The following is an 18,485-nucleotide window of genomic DNA, read 5'->3' on the forward strand; positions in this document are numbered from 1 at the left end:
CATCTCTTTATCATCCATTATAATCTCTCCCGCACCGTTATCGATTGGTCCTATATCAACCCGTGTCTCTCTTTTACTCCTTATATATTTAAAAAAAACTCTTATATCCTTTCGAATGTTATCTACCAACTTCATTTCATAGTTCATCTTTTCTTTCCTAATGACCTTCTTAGTTTCTTTCTGCAGGTTTTTAAGTTTCCCAGTCTTCTGTGATCCCACTAATTTTTGCTTCCTTGTATGCCCTCCCTTTTGCTTTTATTTTAGCCTTCACCTCTCTCGTTATCCACATTTGTGCCTTTTTTCCATTCAAAACCTTTTTTCTTGGAATATATCTATCCTGCATTTTCCTCATTACTTGTAGAAATTCCTTCCATTTCTGCTCCACCATCCCTCCAGCTAACTTACTCTTCCAATCAATTTTGGCCAACTCCTCTCTCATACCACTGTAATTTCCTTTGTTCCACTGAAATATCGATACACCAGTTAGCAGCTTCTCCTTCTCAAATTTGAAACTGAACTCAATCATATTGTGATCACCAGTTCCCAATGGTTCCTTTACCTTTAGTTCCCTAATCACCTTTGGTTCATTACACAGCACCCAATCCAAAACAGTTGATCCCCTGGTGGGCTCATCAACAAGTTGCTCCAAAAAACCATCCCATAGACATTCCACAAACTCACCCTCTTGAGATCGACTGCCTTGCTGGATTTCCCAGTCCACCTTCATGTTAAAATTCCCCATAATTATCTTCACGTTGTCACTCTGGCATGCTTTTTCTATTTCAAACTGCAACTTATGGTCCACTTCCTGACTGCTATTAGGGAGCCTATATATAACTGCTACTATTGTCCTTTTACCCTTGCTATTTCTTAGCTCCACCCATAAGGATTCCGCCTCTTCTGACCCAATGTCCTTCCTTTCTATTGATTTTATATCATTATTAATCATCATGGCCACACCTCCCCCTCTGCCTGCCCGCCTATCCTTCCTATACACTGTGTACCCCTGAACATTCAGTTCCCAATCACATCCGTCATAAAGCCATGACTCGGTGATTGCCACAATGTTGTATTTATTACCCTGTAGTTGTGCCACTAGGTCATCTACTTTATTCCTAATGCTATGTGCATTTAAATACAGTACATTTAGTCCAGTATCTGCTATTGATCTTGTTGTACTTCTATTGTTCAGCAAATTATCCTGAATTTTCACAGGCCTGTCCTTCTTACCATCCTCACTACACACTATCTTGGACATGTTTCTATATACCTCATCCTCTATCCTAACATCCTGTATCCTAACATCCTGATTTGTTGTACTTCTATTGTTCAGCAAATTATCCTGACTTTTCACCTGCCTGTCCTTCTTGCCATCCTCACTGCACATTGTCTTGGACTTGTTTCTATAAACCTCCTCCCTTACCCTAACATCTTGTATCCTAACATCCTGGTATCTATCTCCCTGCCAGATTAGTTTAAACCTTCCCCAACAGCTAAATTAAACATTCCCGCCAGGATATTGGACCCTTTGGAGTTTAGGTGTAGCCCATCCTTAGTGAATAGGTCATGCCTCCCCCAAAAAAAGGTCCCAATGATCCAGAAATCTGAAGCCCTGCCCCCTACACCAGTTAATCAGCCACACATTCATCTGTCAGATCTTTCTATTCTTTCTACCGTTGGCACGTGGCACAGGTAGTAATCCTGAAATTACCACCCTTGAGGTCCTACTTCTCAACTTTCTCCTTAACTCCTTGTATTCCTCCTTCAGGACCTCTTCTCTTTTTCTACCTATGTCATTGGTACCTACATATACCAAGACTTCTGGCTGATCACCCTCTCCACTCAGAATATTCTGGACCCAGTCTGTGACAACCCGTACCCTGGCACCAGGGAGGCAGCACACCATCCGAGATTCATTGTCAGTTTTACAGAATCTGTTATCCGTACCCCTCACTATAGAATCCCCAATAACCACTGCATTTCTCTTTCCCCACTGGACCACAGACCCAGGCACGGTGCCAAGGTCCCGGTTGCCGTGGTCTTCCTCTGTCAGGTCATCCTCTCCAATGGAATCTAAAATGAGATACCTATTTTCGAGGTGGACCGCCACAGAGGTACCCCCTACAAACTCTTTATAACTCCTGTCTATTTCCTGCTCGCTCTCCCTAATCAGCCGAAGGTCATCGAGCTGCTGCTCCAGACTCTCAACACGTTCCTTGAGGATCCGCATCTTGGTGCACTTTGTGCAGATGTAGTTATCGGGGAGGCTGGTAGTCTCTCAGTGTCCCCACATCTGACACTCCAAACATAAGACCAACCCCAGATGCATACTGCTAAATACCACTGAGATAAATAAATAAACTAATAACTTACCCCCTCTCTATAAATCTCGCCTCTTACCTGGTCTTGCCGAAGCCCGTTGAGCCAAAGCCCAAACCACTCTGCTCCCTCTCACTCTGCTGTCCACTCCGACGCTGCCCGCTGGATATGGCAGTCTTCTTTTTAAATCGCCCGCGCGCTTCAGAGTGACGTCACGCGCCTGCGCAGTCACTCGCCGCTATCCCGAACGCTGGAAAGAAAAAAAAACTCACTCCTCGTTAATTTACGGCACTCTCCGCTCTCACGCCACTGGAAAGAAAAGAGTCTGGATGGGCCAGGGTCTGGAATCAAGGCTCGAGGCCTGGGGAGGAGACAAATATGGGCTGAGGGGCGAGTGACCTCATCAGAGGCTTGCTCAGCTTTTGGGCCTCAGGGTGTGATAACGGAGCAGTAGCGATAAGGGTCATTGCCTTATGGGCACTGTCAGGGAGGAGGAGAGGAGTCCCAGTCCAACACTGCACAATGGGGACCTTGCTGTCCCAGGAATGAGCAACAGTGGTCACTCAAAGTCAAAGTCGAGCTTATTGTCGTATGCACAAGTACATGTATGCACAGGTGCAATGAAAAACTTATTTGCAGCAGCATCACAGGCACATAGCATCAGATACACAATATTCATAAGAAAAACATAAATTAAACATAAATTATACAAAATTGAGCTAGAACAAACACAATTAGAACAAAAAAAATGTCCATTTTAGTACAAAGTGGTCACGGTGTTGCTAAACTCTAGTGATTAGGGTTGTGAAGTTTGGTTCAAGAATGGAATGGTTGAAGGGAAGTAGTTGTTCTTGAACCTGGTGGTGTGGGAGTTTAGGCTTCTGTACCTCCTGCCTGATGGTACCTGAGAGAAGATGGTGGGGATCTTTGATGATAGATGTTGCCTTCTTGAGACAGCACTTCATGTACCTATGGTGGGAAGGCATGTGCTCGTGATGTATTGGGCTGATTCCACTACTCTCTGCAGCTTTGTATGTTCCTGCACATTCTAATTGCGGTACTAGACCATGATACAACCAGTCAGGATACTCTCAACAATGATGTGCAAGTTCCAACCATTCCTCCAAAATGGAATATCACCACTTCTCCTTTAGGCTGATCAACTGCCCAAAGGCATGAACCTGCCTGGAGATGGGATCTTTCAGACAACCCCCAGAGGGAAGGTACATTGAACATCTCGTCAGGAAGGTAGTGCTTTGGACACTGCTCATTCCCTCCTCTCCTTGCAGTTAGCTCAAGTTTCTGAGCGATGCCTGAAGGCTCAACCCAACCGACCCTGGCAATTTACCAGCTTTGAATATTTCCTTCTGCGAGTCAAGATTAACCCAGACATCAGTCCAAGCAGGTGACATGGTCACGTAGCGGTTAACATAACGTTATTATAGCACCAGCAACCCAGGTTCAATTCCGGCTGCTGTCTGGAAGGAGTTTGTACATTCTCCCCATGTCAGCCTGGGTTTCCTCTGGGTGCTCCAGTTTCCTCCCACATTCCAAAGACGTACAGGTTAGGAGTTGTGGGCATGCTATGTTGGCGCCGGAAGAGTGGCGACACTTGTGGGCTGCCCCCGGCACATTCTCAGTAACACAAAAAGATGCACTTCACTGTGTGTTTCGATGTACAGGTGACTAAAAGATAAATATCTATCAAACAGGAGCTGCACTGGTCGGCAAGAGTTGCGGTCGCTCTCTCTGCCACCAGATGGAGGCACTGAGGGATCCGGCTAATGGCTGAGGAGTTCCAGCTGCATCTTCACCAGCACAGCAAGCAGGAGAGTTCCTGTAAACCTCCAGAGCTGCTCCTGCTAGATTGGCAGCAGGCCGAGGAATTGCTTGTTCTTCCAAGGTCCAGGGTCCTCTTTCACATTATGTGCCCCATGTACGGGTCCTCCTGGGGTTACCAATGCCTGATTTATGGACATCCCGTACTTACCAACGAATGTTTGGGAGACCGACGGGATGGATAGGGATGGATTTACCGGCTACTGCGAGGCTGCAGGCGTTTTCTGGTGGGAATGGGCATTTCCATGTGCCTTCTCTCCCCCACCGCTCTGAGCTGCAACAACCAGAGGCTGGATCGGGTTGAGCAGAGCTGGGAGCTCTGAGCAGACTCACTCGCTCACCGAGTCAGTGAGGCCAGCTAATGAACACTTTGGTTTACAAACATTTCTCACGACAGAACTTTCTTGTAACCTGGGGACTGCCTGCATGTGTTTCAAACTCCCAAAGGTAACAGTATTACCCTTGTATTATTATTATCAATATAATATAATTGATATTATTTTATATTAACCCCTGAGGGTTTGAATCTGTCAAAATATGGTGACAACCTCGAGCTTTTGTTGTCTTTGACTAAGTCCAGACACACACAATGGGTCCAAAGAAACAGAAAAATAGGAGCAGGAGTAGGCCATTCGGCTCCGCAAGCTGCTCGGACATTCAGAGGGGAGCAATGGTGGTGCAGCTAGGGGACCCATTGCCTCAGCTCCAGCTGTCTAGGTTCAATCCTGACCTCTGGTGCTGTCTGTGTGAAGTTTGTACTCTCACTGTGACTGCTTGGGTGTCCCCCAGGTGCTCCGGTTTCCTCCTACATCCCAAAGGCGTGCAGGTTCGTGGGTTAATTGGCCATTATAAATTGCTTAAGTGTGTGGGGGAGTGGCGGAATCTGGGAAGAATAAAATGGGATGTGCAAATGGCACAGACTCAGTGGGCCAAAGGGCCTGTTTCCGTGCTGTATTCCGTGCCTACTGCTTTGGCTCAATACAATCAGAGTTGATCCTCTATTTCAATACCATATTCCCACTCTCCACCCAAGCCCCTTGATGCCTTTGTAACTCCTCCTTGTATATATTCAGTGACTTGGCCTCCACTGATCTCTATTGCAGAGAATTCCACAGCTTCACCATCCTCTGAGTGAAGAAATCTCTTCTCTTTGCAGTCCTAAATGTGTAAATCTCTGCAACCTTGCTGTAAATTCCTTGGGTGTGGTGGGTGGGTTGCAAGGCAGGGGATGGTGGAGGGGGGGGGGGGGGACATTCTCCCCATGTCTGTTGAGCCCTGTCAGAGTTTTGTACCTTTCTATGAGATCCTCTCTCATTCTTCCAAACTCTGGTGAACCCAGATCTACTTGATCCAATCTCTCCGTGTACAGCAATCCTGCCATGTCTTCACTGCATTCCCCCTTTGGAGAGTATATCCTTCCTTAGGCTCCATCTGAATCTATAGATGGGTTCTGAAATGTGGACAGCACAGGGTTCTGACAATTTTATATTGATTTCCATCTATATACACAACTGGGTTACAGACACAAGTGTGTTGAGTTATAAGGAGACACTGGTTAGGCTGGGACCATTTTCCCTGGAGTAATGGAGACTGAGGGGTGACCTTACAGAGGTTTATAAAATCATGAGGGCCAGAGAGTAGTGTGGATGGTCACAGTCTTTTCCCCACAGGGGATGGGAGTCTAAAACTAGATGGCATAGGTTTAAGGTGGGAGGGGAAAGATTTAAAAGGAACGTGAGGGGCAAGTTTTTCCACACAGAGGGTGGTGGGTCTATGCAACGAGCTGCCAGAGGAAGTGGTAGAGGTGAGTACAATTATACTGTTTAAAAGACATTTGGACAGGCACATAGATCGGAAGGGTTTAGTAGGAAAAGAGCCAAATGTAGGCAAAGGGACCAGCTCAGGGAGGCACCTTGGTTGGCATGGATGAGTTGGGCTGAAGGGCCTGTAGTAATTCTATGGCTGAGGCTGCCCTAGGCTCCAGTTGTTCTTTATGTTGCAAGGAAAACTCTCAAGCTCTAGTATCCGACTTGGTGCTGGCCTGCAGATCTCTGATACATTGTGGTGCTCTTGGTACCTCCAGCCCAAACACTCACGGGTGGGTACCCGCTGTACTTTAACAAAGACATCCACCTGGAACCAGGTGCCAACCCCTGCCCTCCTCTGGCACTGCCCCAGCAATGGATCTCCCCTCTGTGCGGAGAGGCTGCCTTTGAGGGTCAGGTTAGATGTTGTGGTCACTGAGATGGAGCTTTCATGACTGCATAAGGAAGGCGATGGAAGCTGCTGTCTCCCCAGCACCCACCGCCTCTTTCTTCATCCATGCAGCTCCTCGCAATGGCAACAAGCCCAGTGGGCGATGCCAGCCATTGCTCTGGTGTGGCGGGGAGGAGAGGAGTTGGCATAAGATCCCTGGCTCGGCAACGTTGATGGGGACCCATCATGCTGTAAACAAGGATATAACTAACCCCAGGAGAGGCAGAGGTTCATCTGCATCTCCTCCAACCTGTGCTCATGATGTGGCCTCATGATGTGGCTTCCTCTACATTGGAGCAACCAAGCATAGACTAAGTGACCTTATTGCAGAGCATCTGTGCTCTGTCCCCAACAGCCACCTTGAGTCACTTTAACTCCCCTTCCCACTCCCACATTGACTTGTCTGTCCTCAGCCTTCTCCACTGCCATGGAGAGGCCAAATGCAAATTGGAAGATCCACATTGCATATTCCACCTAGGTAACTCACAGCCCAATATTATGAACATTGAGACACAAGAAACTGCAGATACTGGAATCTGGAGCAAAATAACAAACTGCTGGAGGGACTTAGTGAGTCGAGCAGCATCTATGGGGTCTTGACCTGACAGATTGACAATTCCACTCCCCCCATAGATGCTGCTCGACCCACTGGGTTCCTTCAGCAGATTGTTTATTGTATGAACACTGAATTTTCCAATTTCATGTAACCCACACCCCTGGTACTCTCCTCCCCCACACACTCACCTGGCCACCTAGTTTTCTTCCCCCTTTTGTTTCTCTCTCCCACACCCCCCGCCCCCGCGTCGGTTCCATCTGCTTATCATCCCCTCCCCATCTGGTTCTACCCAACATCTACTGGCCTCTGTCACCCTTCCCTCATACTGCTTTATACTGGCAATCGTTCCTGCTCCCTGATACAGGGTCTCGACCCAAAACATCAACTTACACCTTTTGCCTCCACAGATGCTGCCTGACCTGCTGAGTTCTTCCAGCATTTTGTTTCTGTTCCAGATTTCAGCAGCTGCAGTCACTTTTTGTCTTTGTGTCTCTGTAATAAACCCTTGAAGTGCGGTTCCAAAGTCACTCAAACCCATCTTAACTACCGCAAGATAAATGCCCCTGCTTTAGGGTTGGGGTAAAACCATGCAGGATGGGAGATTGGAGTGAGGGGAGATTGTAGTTGGGGGGCAGAGTTCCAGACAGTATTGTTGCAGAGTAGGTTTGGAGAGGAAGTTCCAACGTTTAAGAGAGGACCTTCCTGTTGGATCTGTTGGTCAACACTTGCTCTGGATCCTAATATTCTCCTCCTTGTAACCCGATCCCTCATCATTCATGAGCACGGTGTCCTCAGACCACGTCTCTGTCGGCCTCCAGAGGAACCTGGAAGTAAACACTGCAGGTTCCCCACATGGTGCTACATCAACAAAACCTTACCATGCGGTCCTTCCCCAAAAGGAAGGCTAGGGCAAGTGGGGAAAGCTGCTCAGGAGGACAAAGTTCATCTGCAGAACCAAGGCCCACCCACAGAAGCAAGCCTCTCCCTCAGAACTGTCCTGCCCTGTACCAAGCCCTGCTTAGAACAAAGTCCTACCCACAAAACAAAACCCCACCCACAGAACCATCCTGCTCTGTACCAAGACCAGCCCTAAGGACCTAATCCCATCTGTGGATCCAAGCCCTGCTCACTGCACCAAGCCCAACCCACAGAACTGACTAACAGTACCAAGCTCCAGTCACAAAACTGACTTGCTCACAGGCAGAGAGAGAAAAGGCAGGTGGTACCAGTAGAATAGATGAGTTGGGGGGGGGGGGGGGGGGTCTCTGGATGTGGTGTATTTGGATTTTCATAAGACCTTTGATAAGGCCCCGCACAGGAGACTGGTCAACAAGGTGAGACCATGTGCAACTGGGTGTAATGTACAACCTGGACAGGGAATTGGTTATCAGATAGAAAAACAGAATAGAAGCAGACATATCCTTCTCAGGCGGGCAGATTATGACTACTGGGTACCCACAGGGGTCAGTGCTTGGGCCACAGCTATTCACAGACCACATCAGCGACTTATCTGAGGGTACCAAACATTAAGTTTCAAAGCTTACTGGTGTTACTAAACTGGGTGGGATTGTGAGTACGGGGGAAGATGCAAAGAGGCCTTGAGCTGAGTGAGTGGGTGAGAATGTGGCAGATACCGTTTAATGCTAGAAAATGTGAGGTCATCCACTTTTTAAGTGGTGGGAGATTGGGTAAAGTTGATATTCTTGTTCTCAAGTCACCAAAGTGCAGGTGTTGAAAGCAATTAAGAAGACAAAGGTTGGCCTTTGGGGTTTTGAATGCAAGAGTCTTACCACAATGAAAAAGGTGAGACTATTAGGTCCAGTTCTGATCTCCTTAGGTAAAAAGGGATTTTCATGCCTCAGAGGAAATGAGGCAAAGATTCACGAGAATGCTTCTGGGGATGGTGGGTTCGCCACACAAGGAGTGATCGAGTAGCAATAAACAAAAAGTGCTGGAGGAACTCGGCAGGTCAGGCAGCATCCATGGAGGGAAATAAACAGTCAACGTTTTAGGCCGAGACCCTTCATCAGGACTGGAAAGGAAGAGGGCAGAAGCCAGAATAGGAAGATGGGGGAAGGGGAGGAGCACACATAGGCAGGGGATAGGTGAGTTCAGGTGATAGGTGATAGGTGAGGGAGGAGGTGTAGGGACAGGTGTAGCACTTGGTGTGGTTGCAGGCATAAGTACCTGGGGGTTATCAGTGGGGAGGGATGAATGGATAAGGGAGTCACAGAGAGCGCGGTCCCTTCGGAAAGTGGAGAGAGGAGGTGAGGGGAAGATGTGTCCAGTGGTAGGATCCTGTTGGAGATGGCAGAAGTTGCGGAGAATGATGTGTTGGATACGGAGGCTTATGGGGCGGTAGGTGAGGACAAGGGGAACCCTGTCCCTGTTATGTTTGTGGGGGGAGGGGGTGAGGGCAGACGTGCGGGAAGTGGAGGAGATATGGGTAAGGGCAGCATTGATGGTGACAGAAAGGAAACCCAGATTACTGAAAAAGGAGGACATCTCTGATGTCCTAGAGTGGAAAGCCTCATTATGGAAACAGATGCGGCAGAGGCAGAGGAGCTGGGAGAAGGGAATGATGTCCTTACAAGTGACAGGGTGGGAAGAGGAGTAGTCAAGGTAACTGTGGGAGTCAGTGGGTTTCTAGAAGATGTCAGTGGTTAATCTGTCTCCGGAGATGGAGACAGAGATCCAGAAAGGGGAGAGAGGTGTCGGAGATGGACCAAATAAATTTGAGGGGAGGGTGGAAGTTGGAGGCAAAGTTGATGATATTGATGAGCTCAGCACGGGTGCAGGAAGCAGCCCCAATGCAGTTGTCAATGTAACGGAGAAAGAGTTGGGGAGCAATCCCGGTGTATGTTTGGAACATGGACTGTTCCATGCAGTCGACAAAGAATGATCGAGTAGACTGGGCCTGTACTCAGTGGAGGCTGGAGGAATGCGATGGGATCCAATGAGAAGGCTCATTGGATCCAAAACTAGCTTGGTGATAGGAGGCTGAGGATACTGGTGGGTGGATGTTTCTCTGATTGGAAGGTTGCATATCACAGGATTGGTGCTGGCACCGTCGCTGTTTGTGATATACTTTAACGATTTGGATGTGTAAACGTAGGAGCTATGATTAATAAGTTTGGGGATGATACGAAAACTGGAGGTGTGGTGGACAGTGAGAAAGTTTATCTAAGGCTATAGCAGGATACAGATCAGTTGGAAGGTTGGCGGGAGCATTGGCAGACAGAATTTAGTGCTGATAAGTACAAGGTGATGTATTTGAAAGTCAAATAGGAATAGGACGTATAAAGGGTAGGGCACTAAGGAATGTTGATGAGGAAAAAGACCTCGGATCCAAGTCCATAGTTCCCTGAAAGTGGCAACATAGGTCAACAGGGTGGTGAAGAAGGCATATGGCATGCTTTTCCTTTATTTTATTATTTTATTTACAGCGTGGTAACAGGCCCTTCTGGCCCAACGAGTCCGTGCCACCCATTTTTAAAACCCATATTAACCTACCTGTACGTCTTTGGAATGTGGGAGGAAACCAGAGCACCCGGAGGAAACCCACGCAGAGTGTACAAACTCCTTACAGACAGCGATGGGAATCGAACCCCGATCGCTGGCGCTGTAATAGGTCTTCATAGCTTGAATAGTTTGCCTTCATAGGTCAGGGTATTGAACATAAAAGCTGGGACATTATGCTGCAAATTTACAAAATACTGGTTAGACCACACATGAAGTATTATGTGCAGTTCTGGTCACCACACTAGAGGAAGGATATGATTACGCTGGAGAGAGTTCAGAGGAGATTCACCAGGATGTTGTCTGGATTGAAGGACTTTAGTGATGGGGAGGAGGAGTGAAGGAGGCTGAAGGGTGACCAGACAGAAGTATAGAAGATTATAAAAGGCATAGATTAGGTAGATAGTCAAAATCTTTTTCCCAGCTAAGAGATTGACAGATTTCTGGAGGCAGAGCAGGACTGAGGGGTTGAATGGTCTACTCCTGCTCCTATTTCTCATATTCTTGCCTTGGTGGAAAAGGTACAGAGGGAGGGAAGGGTTACGGAGGGACGGAAGGGATACAGGGAGTGGGGTTGTGTGGAAAGATGAGGGCAAGCAAGGGAGAGGAGGGGGAAGAGGGTCAGGAAGAGAACAGAGGGAGATGATGAAGGATAGTGAGGGTGGGAGGGAAGGGGAGCGAGGGTGGTGGGGATATGGAGGGAAAGGGTTGGTTGGTTGAGGGAAAGGAAAAGGGAAGAGAGAAGGGAGAAAGAGGGGAGAGAGGGGAGGAAAAGGGAGGGGGAGAGGGGAGGAAAGATGAAGGGAAGAGGTGGGAGAGCAGGACGAGGAATGGGAAGAGGGAGGAGTGGGAAAGGAGGGAGAAATGGAGGAGGGGTAGGAGGAAGGGTGGGGAGGGAAAGATGAGGAGGAGGGATGGGGTATGCGAGAGGGAGAGAGAGTGGGAAGGAAATGGGAGAGAGTCGGGTGTGAGAGGGGAAGGCAGACAGAAAGGAAATGGGAGACCTAAGGAAACAGCACAGAAACGGAAGAGTTGCACTTTAACTATTACGTAATGGACTACTGAAATGCAACTTCTTGTTTTTTTTAAAATGTTGTAGAAATCATTGCATAAAAGTATCACCACAGGAGCCTTGCGAGCCTAGCATGGGGAATAAACCCCAACAACATCCATGCTCCCTGTAATCGATGCCTGTCTGCCTGTCATCAGTGATTTCAGCTCGGAGCCATTACAGAGTCTTGGCGAGAGGACTGGCGACGTGGGAAAGTGTGGGGGAGCAGTGCCTGACTCAGTCACATTCACAGAAAAGGCAGCAACATCGCACTGACTCACACAACTGCAGACTAAATTTGGACTTCAAAGGAACCCACGCCTTGGTGCTGGGAAGCCACCTTTGCCACTCTGACTGACTCACCAACTCAAAGGTCATTTTCCACGTAGCCCCTTCTTCACAAAAAAACCCTTCATCTAGGCCCATCTGGCTTAATTTAGTGAGGTGATGCTTTAGACTTAGGAGAATTTGGATCAAAACTGAGCAGACCCCTTAATGCAGTATATTATTGTCATGATGCAGAAGGTGGCCATTTGGCCCATCGAGTCTATGCCAGCTCTCAGAGCAATCTCTGTAGTCTATGCTCTCTCTAAAGCCCATCAACTCCCCCTAACTTTCTAACCATTTTTTTTAAAAACCGAGTGGATCTATCCAAGCACTGGAAACTTTGTGTCCTTTAAATGAGTCACTGTACCATCAACATGTTAATGTCCCCACAATCCCATTTAATTGTTAACCCTAAATGTGTTACAGGTCTAAGGCTAGGAATCACTGCCTTAACCACATCAATTTACAACCACATCACACCCCTAATAGGGCGATAGGCTTAAACCATTGAAGAGGAACATCAAGTTTGACAGTGAATCAGGAAAGTTGAAAGGTTCTGTTGTCAACATTCCATTTCAAATGGAGAAGTTGTGGTCAAGGCCTGCTGTGGTGGTTTGGGCTAGCTGCCGTTGGCTTGGATTTTGTCATGGTCAGGACTTGTTCTATCTGGTCCTCCACTGCGAGCCTCCTTTAAATTTGGGAGACGGAAGCTCTCACTCCAGGCAACCAGTTGGAGGCTCGATCGGGTTGCGGATCAGCCCAGGACTCTGTACTTGTAGGGCGAATGGCTGGAGCAGGAAAATCAGGCCTCCCAAATTGACATTGTGTCCAGGCAGCCAATATGGGGACTGTTGGCAACTCCCATTCTTCCTCCGAACCCCTCCATCTTCACATTCCTCTCTCCTTCCCTCCCCACCATCACATCTGCTCTGTCCCCTCCTCTCTCTCATACTCCCTCCTTCTCCCCTTCTAACTCCATCCTTTCCCCTCCTGCTCTCTCCCTATATCATTTCTGACGCATCCAACCCTCCCCTACTCCTCGACCTCCTAACCCCTTCCTTCCTCACTCACCCCTCCTCCCTCCAACTGCCACCACCTTGGCTCCTCTCCCATCTTTTCTATTGCTCCCTCTTCCACACACCAAATGCCCTCCCTTAGTCCCCACCCTCACCCCCACTCTCGAACTTCCCCAACCACCCACCCCTCCTGGCCATCTTCCCTCTCTTTTTCCTTCCTTTCCAACAAATTCTTCATTTTCCTTTCTCCTTCCCTTTTCTATTCCTGCTCCCTCCCCCATTCTCCCTTTTCTTTCCCTCCCTTCCACACAATCTCACCCTCTTCATATCCCCATCAGGTTATTCCCTCATATTCCCATCCTCCGCCTCCTCCACTCCCCTTCCCCTCACTCTTTCAGCTCTCTTCCTCGTCCTGCTGCCTCTCCATCCTTCCCTGCCCCTCCCACCATACACATCTTATTTCCCCTCCTTACCCTCTGGCCCACATGCTTCCTCCCGCCACCCCCCCCATCCCTTGCCTCTACTACTCAGCTTCCCACTCCATTTCCTTCCTCCCACATCCCTCCCTTCTCCCACCTCCCTCCCTCATTCCCACCCTCTCCCTCCTCCCCTCCAGTCCCCTCTCGATTCCTCTTCATACTCCTCCCCTCCTCCCACATTCCTTCCCTCCTCTTCCTTCTCCATCATTCCTCTCCAACCCTCCCATTCCCACTCCCATTCCTCATCCTTCTCCTTTCCATCTGGTCCCAATGCAAACTACTTCCCCACTTCAATCTCCTCACCTTCCTTCCCTCACCCCGCTTCTCTACTCCTTTTCCTTTCTCCCTCATTGCCCTCCCTCAGCTACTCCACCCCTCTTCCCTCCCCACCACCCTCTCCATCCCCCCTCCTTCAAACATTGACCCTCCCTATCGGTCTCTCTCACCGTCCTGCTCCCTATCTCTACCCATCTCCCAACCCATCTCCACCTCCCTGATCTCATTTATCACCCCTTGTTTATTCTCCTCCACACTCTTCCTCCTCCTGTTCTTCCTGAGACTCCCACCCCACCACTTCCGTCACATCCCTCCCACTCTTCCTACCCCGCCCTCCTAGTCTCTCACATTTTCTCCCACCACCTTTCTCTCTGTCTCCCTTTCCCTAAAGTCTGATGCCCAGTTACTGTAAAAATGTAACGAGGGTTTCTGCCTCTCCAATCCTTTCAGGCAGTGAGTTCTGGACCCTCAACATCCTCTAGGTGAAACAATGTTTATACATTTCCCTTCTAATCCTTTCACAAATTGCGTTAAATCTCTGCACCCAGCCTGTCACCCCTCTACCAAGGAAAATAAGGTCCTTGCTATTTACTCAAGGTTCATACCTCTCTACTGCCTCTCCTCAGGCACCTGTGTCTTAACTTTTCCAATTTTCCTTCCCAGCTCCAACTTTCCACTCTTAACATCCTCATAAGTCCCTTCAGTGCAATTATATCTTTCCTGCAGTGGTCACCATAGATGTCCACTGCAGTCTAGCTAGTGTTGATCACAGTGCTAGCATTATGTTCCATGCCTTTAAGGATCTATGGATGTACACTCAAAGATCCCTCTGTTCCTTCCCACCACTCAATATCCTCCCATTTGTTGTATATTCCCCTGCCTTGTTGCATGTCCCCTTCAGCATTACCTTGTACTTCCCCAGATTAAATTCTATTTGCCACACTCCTGCCCCCACTGATCTGTGTCTTCCTGCATCGTTAAACTTCCCATCAAAAACGTGGTCAATTGTAAGCCTTAGCATGCTTGCTGTGTTTTGGTTTGCAGTGTTATCTGGAAAATAAAAGTATTAGGTTTGGCACAACTAACCAAATGGCTTCCTTTTGATTCATTTTTCCTTAAGCAACAACTGTGGCAATACCAGATGACACACTGCAACATAATGACAAACAAGTCTTCTGTTGCAATGGTTTTGGTTCAGAGAAGTCGTTCTGGGCAGGAAGGAGAAAGTTCCTATTCATCTTATGGGATCTTTTACACCCAGCCCAGAAAGCAGGCAAGGACTATTATACACCAGAAAATAATTGCCTCAGCAGGTCAGGCAGAACCTGTGGAAAGAGAGACAGAGTTAATGTTTCAGGTCAAAGAGTCTCCAACCTGAAATGTTAATCTTCTTTCTCTTCTCATAGATGCTGAGTGTTTATAGCATTTTCTTTATTTACAGCAACTTTTTTTAAATTGTCTTAGAGAGATATAGCACAGAAACAGGCCCTTCGGCCCATGAAGTCTATACTGACCATCAACCACACTGGACTAATCCCATTTTATTCTCCCTACATTCCCATCAGATCCCATCATCTCCCCAGATTCTATCACTCACTTACACACTAGGGACAATTTACAGTGGGTAATTAACCTACTAACCTGCCCATCTTTGGAAGGAAAACAGAGCACCTGGGGGAAACCTACACCATCACAGGGAGAAGATGCAAACTCCACACAGACAGTGCCAGAGGTCAGCATCGAACCTCAGTCTCTGGTGCTGTGAGGCAGAATCTCTACTAACTGTGCCACCAACCCACTCTCCAGCATTTAAAGTTTCTTTTTTATTTAATTGATTTTCAAGGCTTTTGCTTAGCTTATGATCTGATTGTCAGCACCCTTGATAAAGCGACACTCAGTGGGACACCAGAATGTCAGCCTAAATAATGCCTTTGGAGTAACTACACTTCAAAATACTTCACTCACTGTAGCAATCCTTGGAACAATCTGGGGCCTGAAACAGCATTGCAGAAAATTTGTTTTGAAGTTTTTTCTTTTCCCCTCTCCTTCGGAAAACTTGCAAGATACAACCACAAATGGAAAATGCAATACAAGAAATTTATTGTAGGTTTGACTGGAGTTAAAGACTCTCACATTATATGCAGCAAGTATTTCTCCTCAAGAGCAGCAGTCTTCAAAACTTCAGGCACAATTAGTCTCAAATAACAAAGCTGTTTGCTAAGGAGTAGGTGGCTTCACGGCAGAAGATGGAAAAAAGGAAAGCGGACTCAAAGGGCAGGTGGGTGTGGCTGATAAAACTGGCAGAGAGTTCAGCTGCAGTGCTTACGATGTACAACCAGTTAAAACATGCACAGATCTCTACTGCCATAAGATGCCTTCTGAAGTAAAATCCACAGCATCAAACATGCACTTGGGAGCGGGCATGTTCCAACACTGGTCTGACGCACAAGACAAATCATATTATTTGGATTGTAAAGGTGGTTGAATGAGGTTTTCCAAAGATCTCTTCCTCATTTCACAACTCCAGTTCGCCATACCTATCCAAACTCACCATCTCCATCCTTTAGTATTGTCCCATTGCATTGTTTTAAACATACATGATTTGGATCACTCAACAGAAATAACTGACCAGTAAGTTCAGCAAGTTCTTCCAGATCCAGTAAGTTCACCAGTTCAGCCAGTATTGGTTGTGTTAGTGTTTCACTAACATTTTGCTATAAACCATTGCCAAGTTATTGAGATATTACAGACACAATAACCAGACCTATTCCAAAATTTGCATTGGGAAAGGCTTGGAGTTTGGAGGTAGTTTTATTTGGTCTTTTAAGTCCCCAGTCACTGAAAAAAGACTGGCTTCACCTTAAGCCGATGTTCTGAAGTTTAGCTATTGGGAGAAATGTCCATGTGTGTGGTTAGATTCTGCTGCTCAATCTTGCCATTGCAATAGCTTAAAATCCAATCTAGTGCAGGAGCATGTTTATTTACAACATAATTCTAACTGAGTGGGTATAAACTGATATGCGAGTTTGAGGCGGAAGTTATGTGTGTCTGGTAAATAAGTTTGTTCTTGGTGTGGTGGTACACACGTCCACTTGTGTGTTCCCTGCTGTGTGTGGCATGTTGATATCTGGCATATATGTTGGGTTTATAAATGTGTGTGCATGTGTATGAGCATGTTGTATGTCTATCTGTACATGTTTCTGCATATATCTATTGTGCATGTCCTTGGTCTGTGCACAAGTATGCACGTGAGCTTGTGCACATGTTTGAGGGTGGTGTGTGTGTAGTCTTTGAGGGGAGTGTGGTGCATATATCTGCATGTGCGCACATAGCTATGTACAGAGTGGTGTGTGTGTGTGTGTGTGTGTGTGGGGGGGGGGGTGGTGTTGGTGTCTGCGCACACATGCACGAACTGGTGTGATAATTCACATCTGTTAACCTCTACTAACTAACAAATGCCAGCAAGTGGTGTATATTAACATGTTGAGACACCACTCCTGTGGTCATCCTCCACAACATGGAACTGGACAGTTTGCACTCAACAGGTTTGCTCTCCTCACCTGCACATGCAGCCGATGATATAAAAGAAACTTGCCCCCAGTTCACTACTAGAGGCTGACAACACAAGAGAATTGACACAGAAGCAAATTACTGACTGCACAGAATGAGGCCAGAACAAGGTTTCGCTATGAAGAACCAGAGCAAAGGGCACCGAGAGCTGGACTTGTGGCAGTCTGTGATGGGTATCACGGTGTTCAACCAGAGTGATCAGGTTAGAGAATGATGGGAAGGATCAAGAGACTGACAGCTCGAGATTCCTCATTCTTGCATTCCGGTGACTCACTTGCTTTGCTCTGTACAGTTGAGCCTGTATTTTTTGTGTATCAGAATTTCTTATTTGCAAATCAGAAAAATCCAGTATAGTCACCCTTGTAAATGTCAAAACACAGGGATGTGCCGTGATCATGATGTCACCAGGTTATACTGCATGTAATCATCATCCATGGGGACCTCCTCTTCCTCCGATACCTCATTCACAATCAGTTTCCTTTCACTTTCTGCAGGAAATTTCATTTGTTCCACTGTTGTGACCTTGCAGGTTAATTCCATTTCTGGTTTTAAAGTCAGACTTCCTTTGAGATGTTTATTCCTTATCTGCAAGAGAAAAAAACATGATCCATTAACCTTTCTTAGTCCTCTTCCACTGACAGCAGTATACAATTCCTGGTCTTTTAGAAATTCCTAATAGCTTTATTTATTGTTACTGAAACTAAAAATAGTGAAAGGTGACTCCAACCAATAAAAGTCAGTTTCTTTTTCCCCCCTCAGAAAATGTCAGCAAAACAAAAGAGCCGGTCATTGACTTCAGAAAGCACCCCTGTACGTATCAATGGTGCTGAGGTGGAGATGGTTGAGATCTTCAAGTTCTTATGTGTAAACATGACCAATAGCTTCTCCTGGTCCAGCTACATGGACACTACGGTCAAGACTGCGCACCAGCACCTCTACTTCCTCAGGAAATGTGGCATATCCCCATTGACCTCTCACTAATTTTTATAGATGCTCCATAGAGACCATCCTGTCCAGAAGCATCACAGGTTGATATGGCAACTGATCTGCCCGGGACTGCAAGAAACTGAAGAGAGCTGTGGACACAGCTCAGTCCACCATGAAAACCAGTCTCCCCTCCATGAACTCTGTCTACACTTTATGCTGTTTCAACATAATCAAAGACCCCTCCCCCACCCAGACATTCTCTCTTCTCCCCCTCGCCCCCCCATCAGGTAAAGATACAAAAGCTTGACAACATGCACCACCAGGCTCAAGGACAGCTTCTATCCCACTGT

The 18,485-nt window shown here is 47.2% G+C and overlaps 1 protein-coding gene across 1 annotated transcript in view; it reads right to left on the reverse strand.

The window, feature by feature from the left end:
* Positions 1-15,716: 15,716 nt before the first annotated feature.
* LOC127573206 (interleukin-13 receptor subunit alpha-1-like) overlaps positions 15,717-18,485 on the reverse strand; it is a 43,710-nt gene continuing 40,941 nt past the window's right edge. Inside the window, exon 10 of the mRNA XM_052021207.1 lies at positions 15,717-17,793. Coding sequence (XP_051877167.1) covers positions 17,602-17,793 — 192 coding nt within the window. The 3' untranslated portion in view covers positions 15,717-17,601. The remainder of the gene's footprint in view (positions 17,794-18,485) is intronic.

This window comes from Pristis pectinata, chromosome 8, assembly GCF_009764475.1.
Source record: "Pristis pectinata isolate sPriPec2 chromosome 8, sPriPec2.1.pri, whole genome shotgun sequence".
NCBI lineage: Eukaryota > Metazoa > Chordata > Chondrichthyes > Rhinopristiformes > Pristidae > Pristis > Pristis pectinata.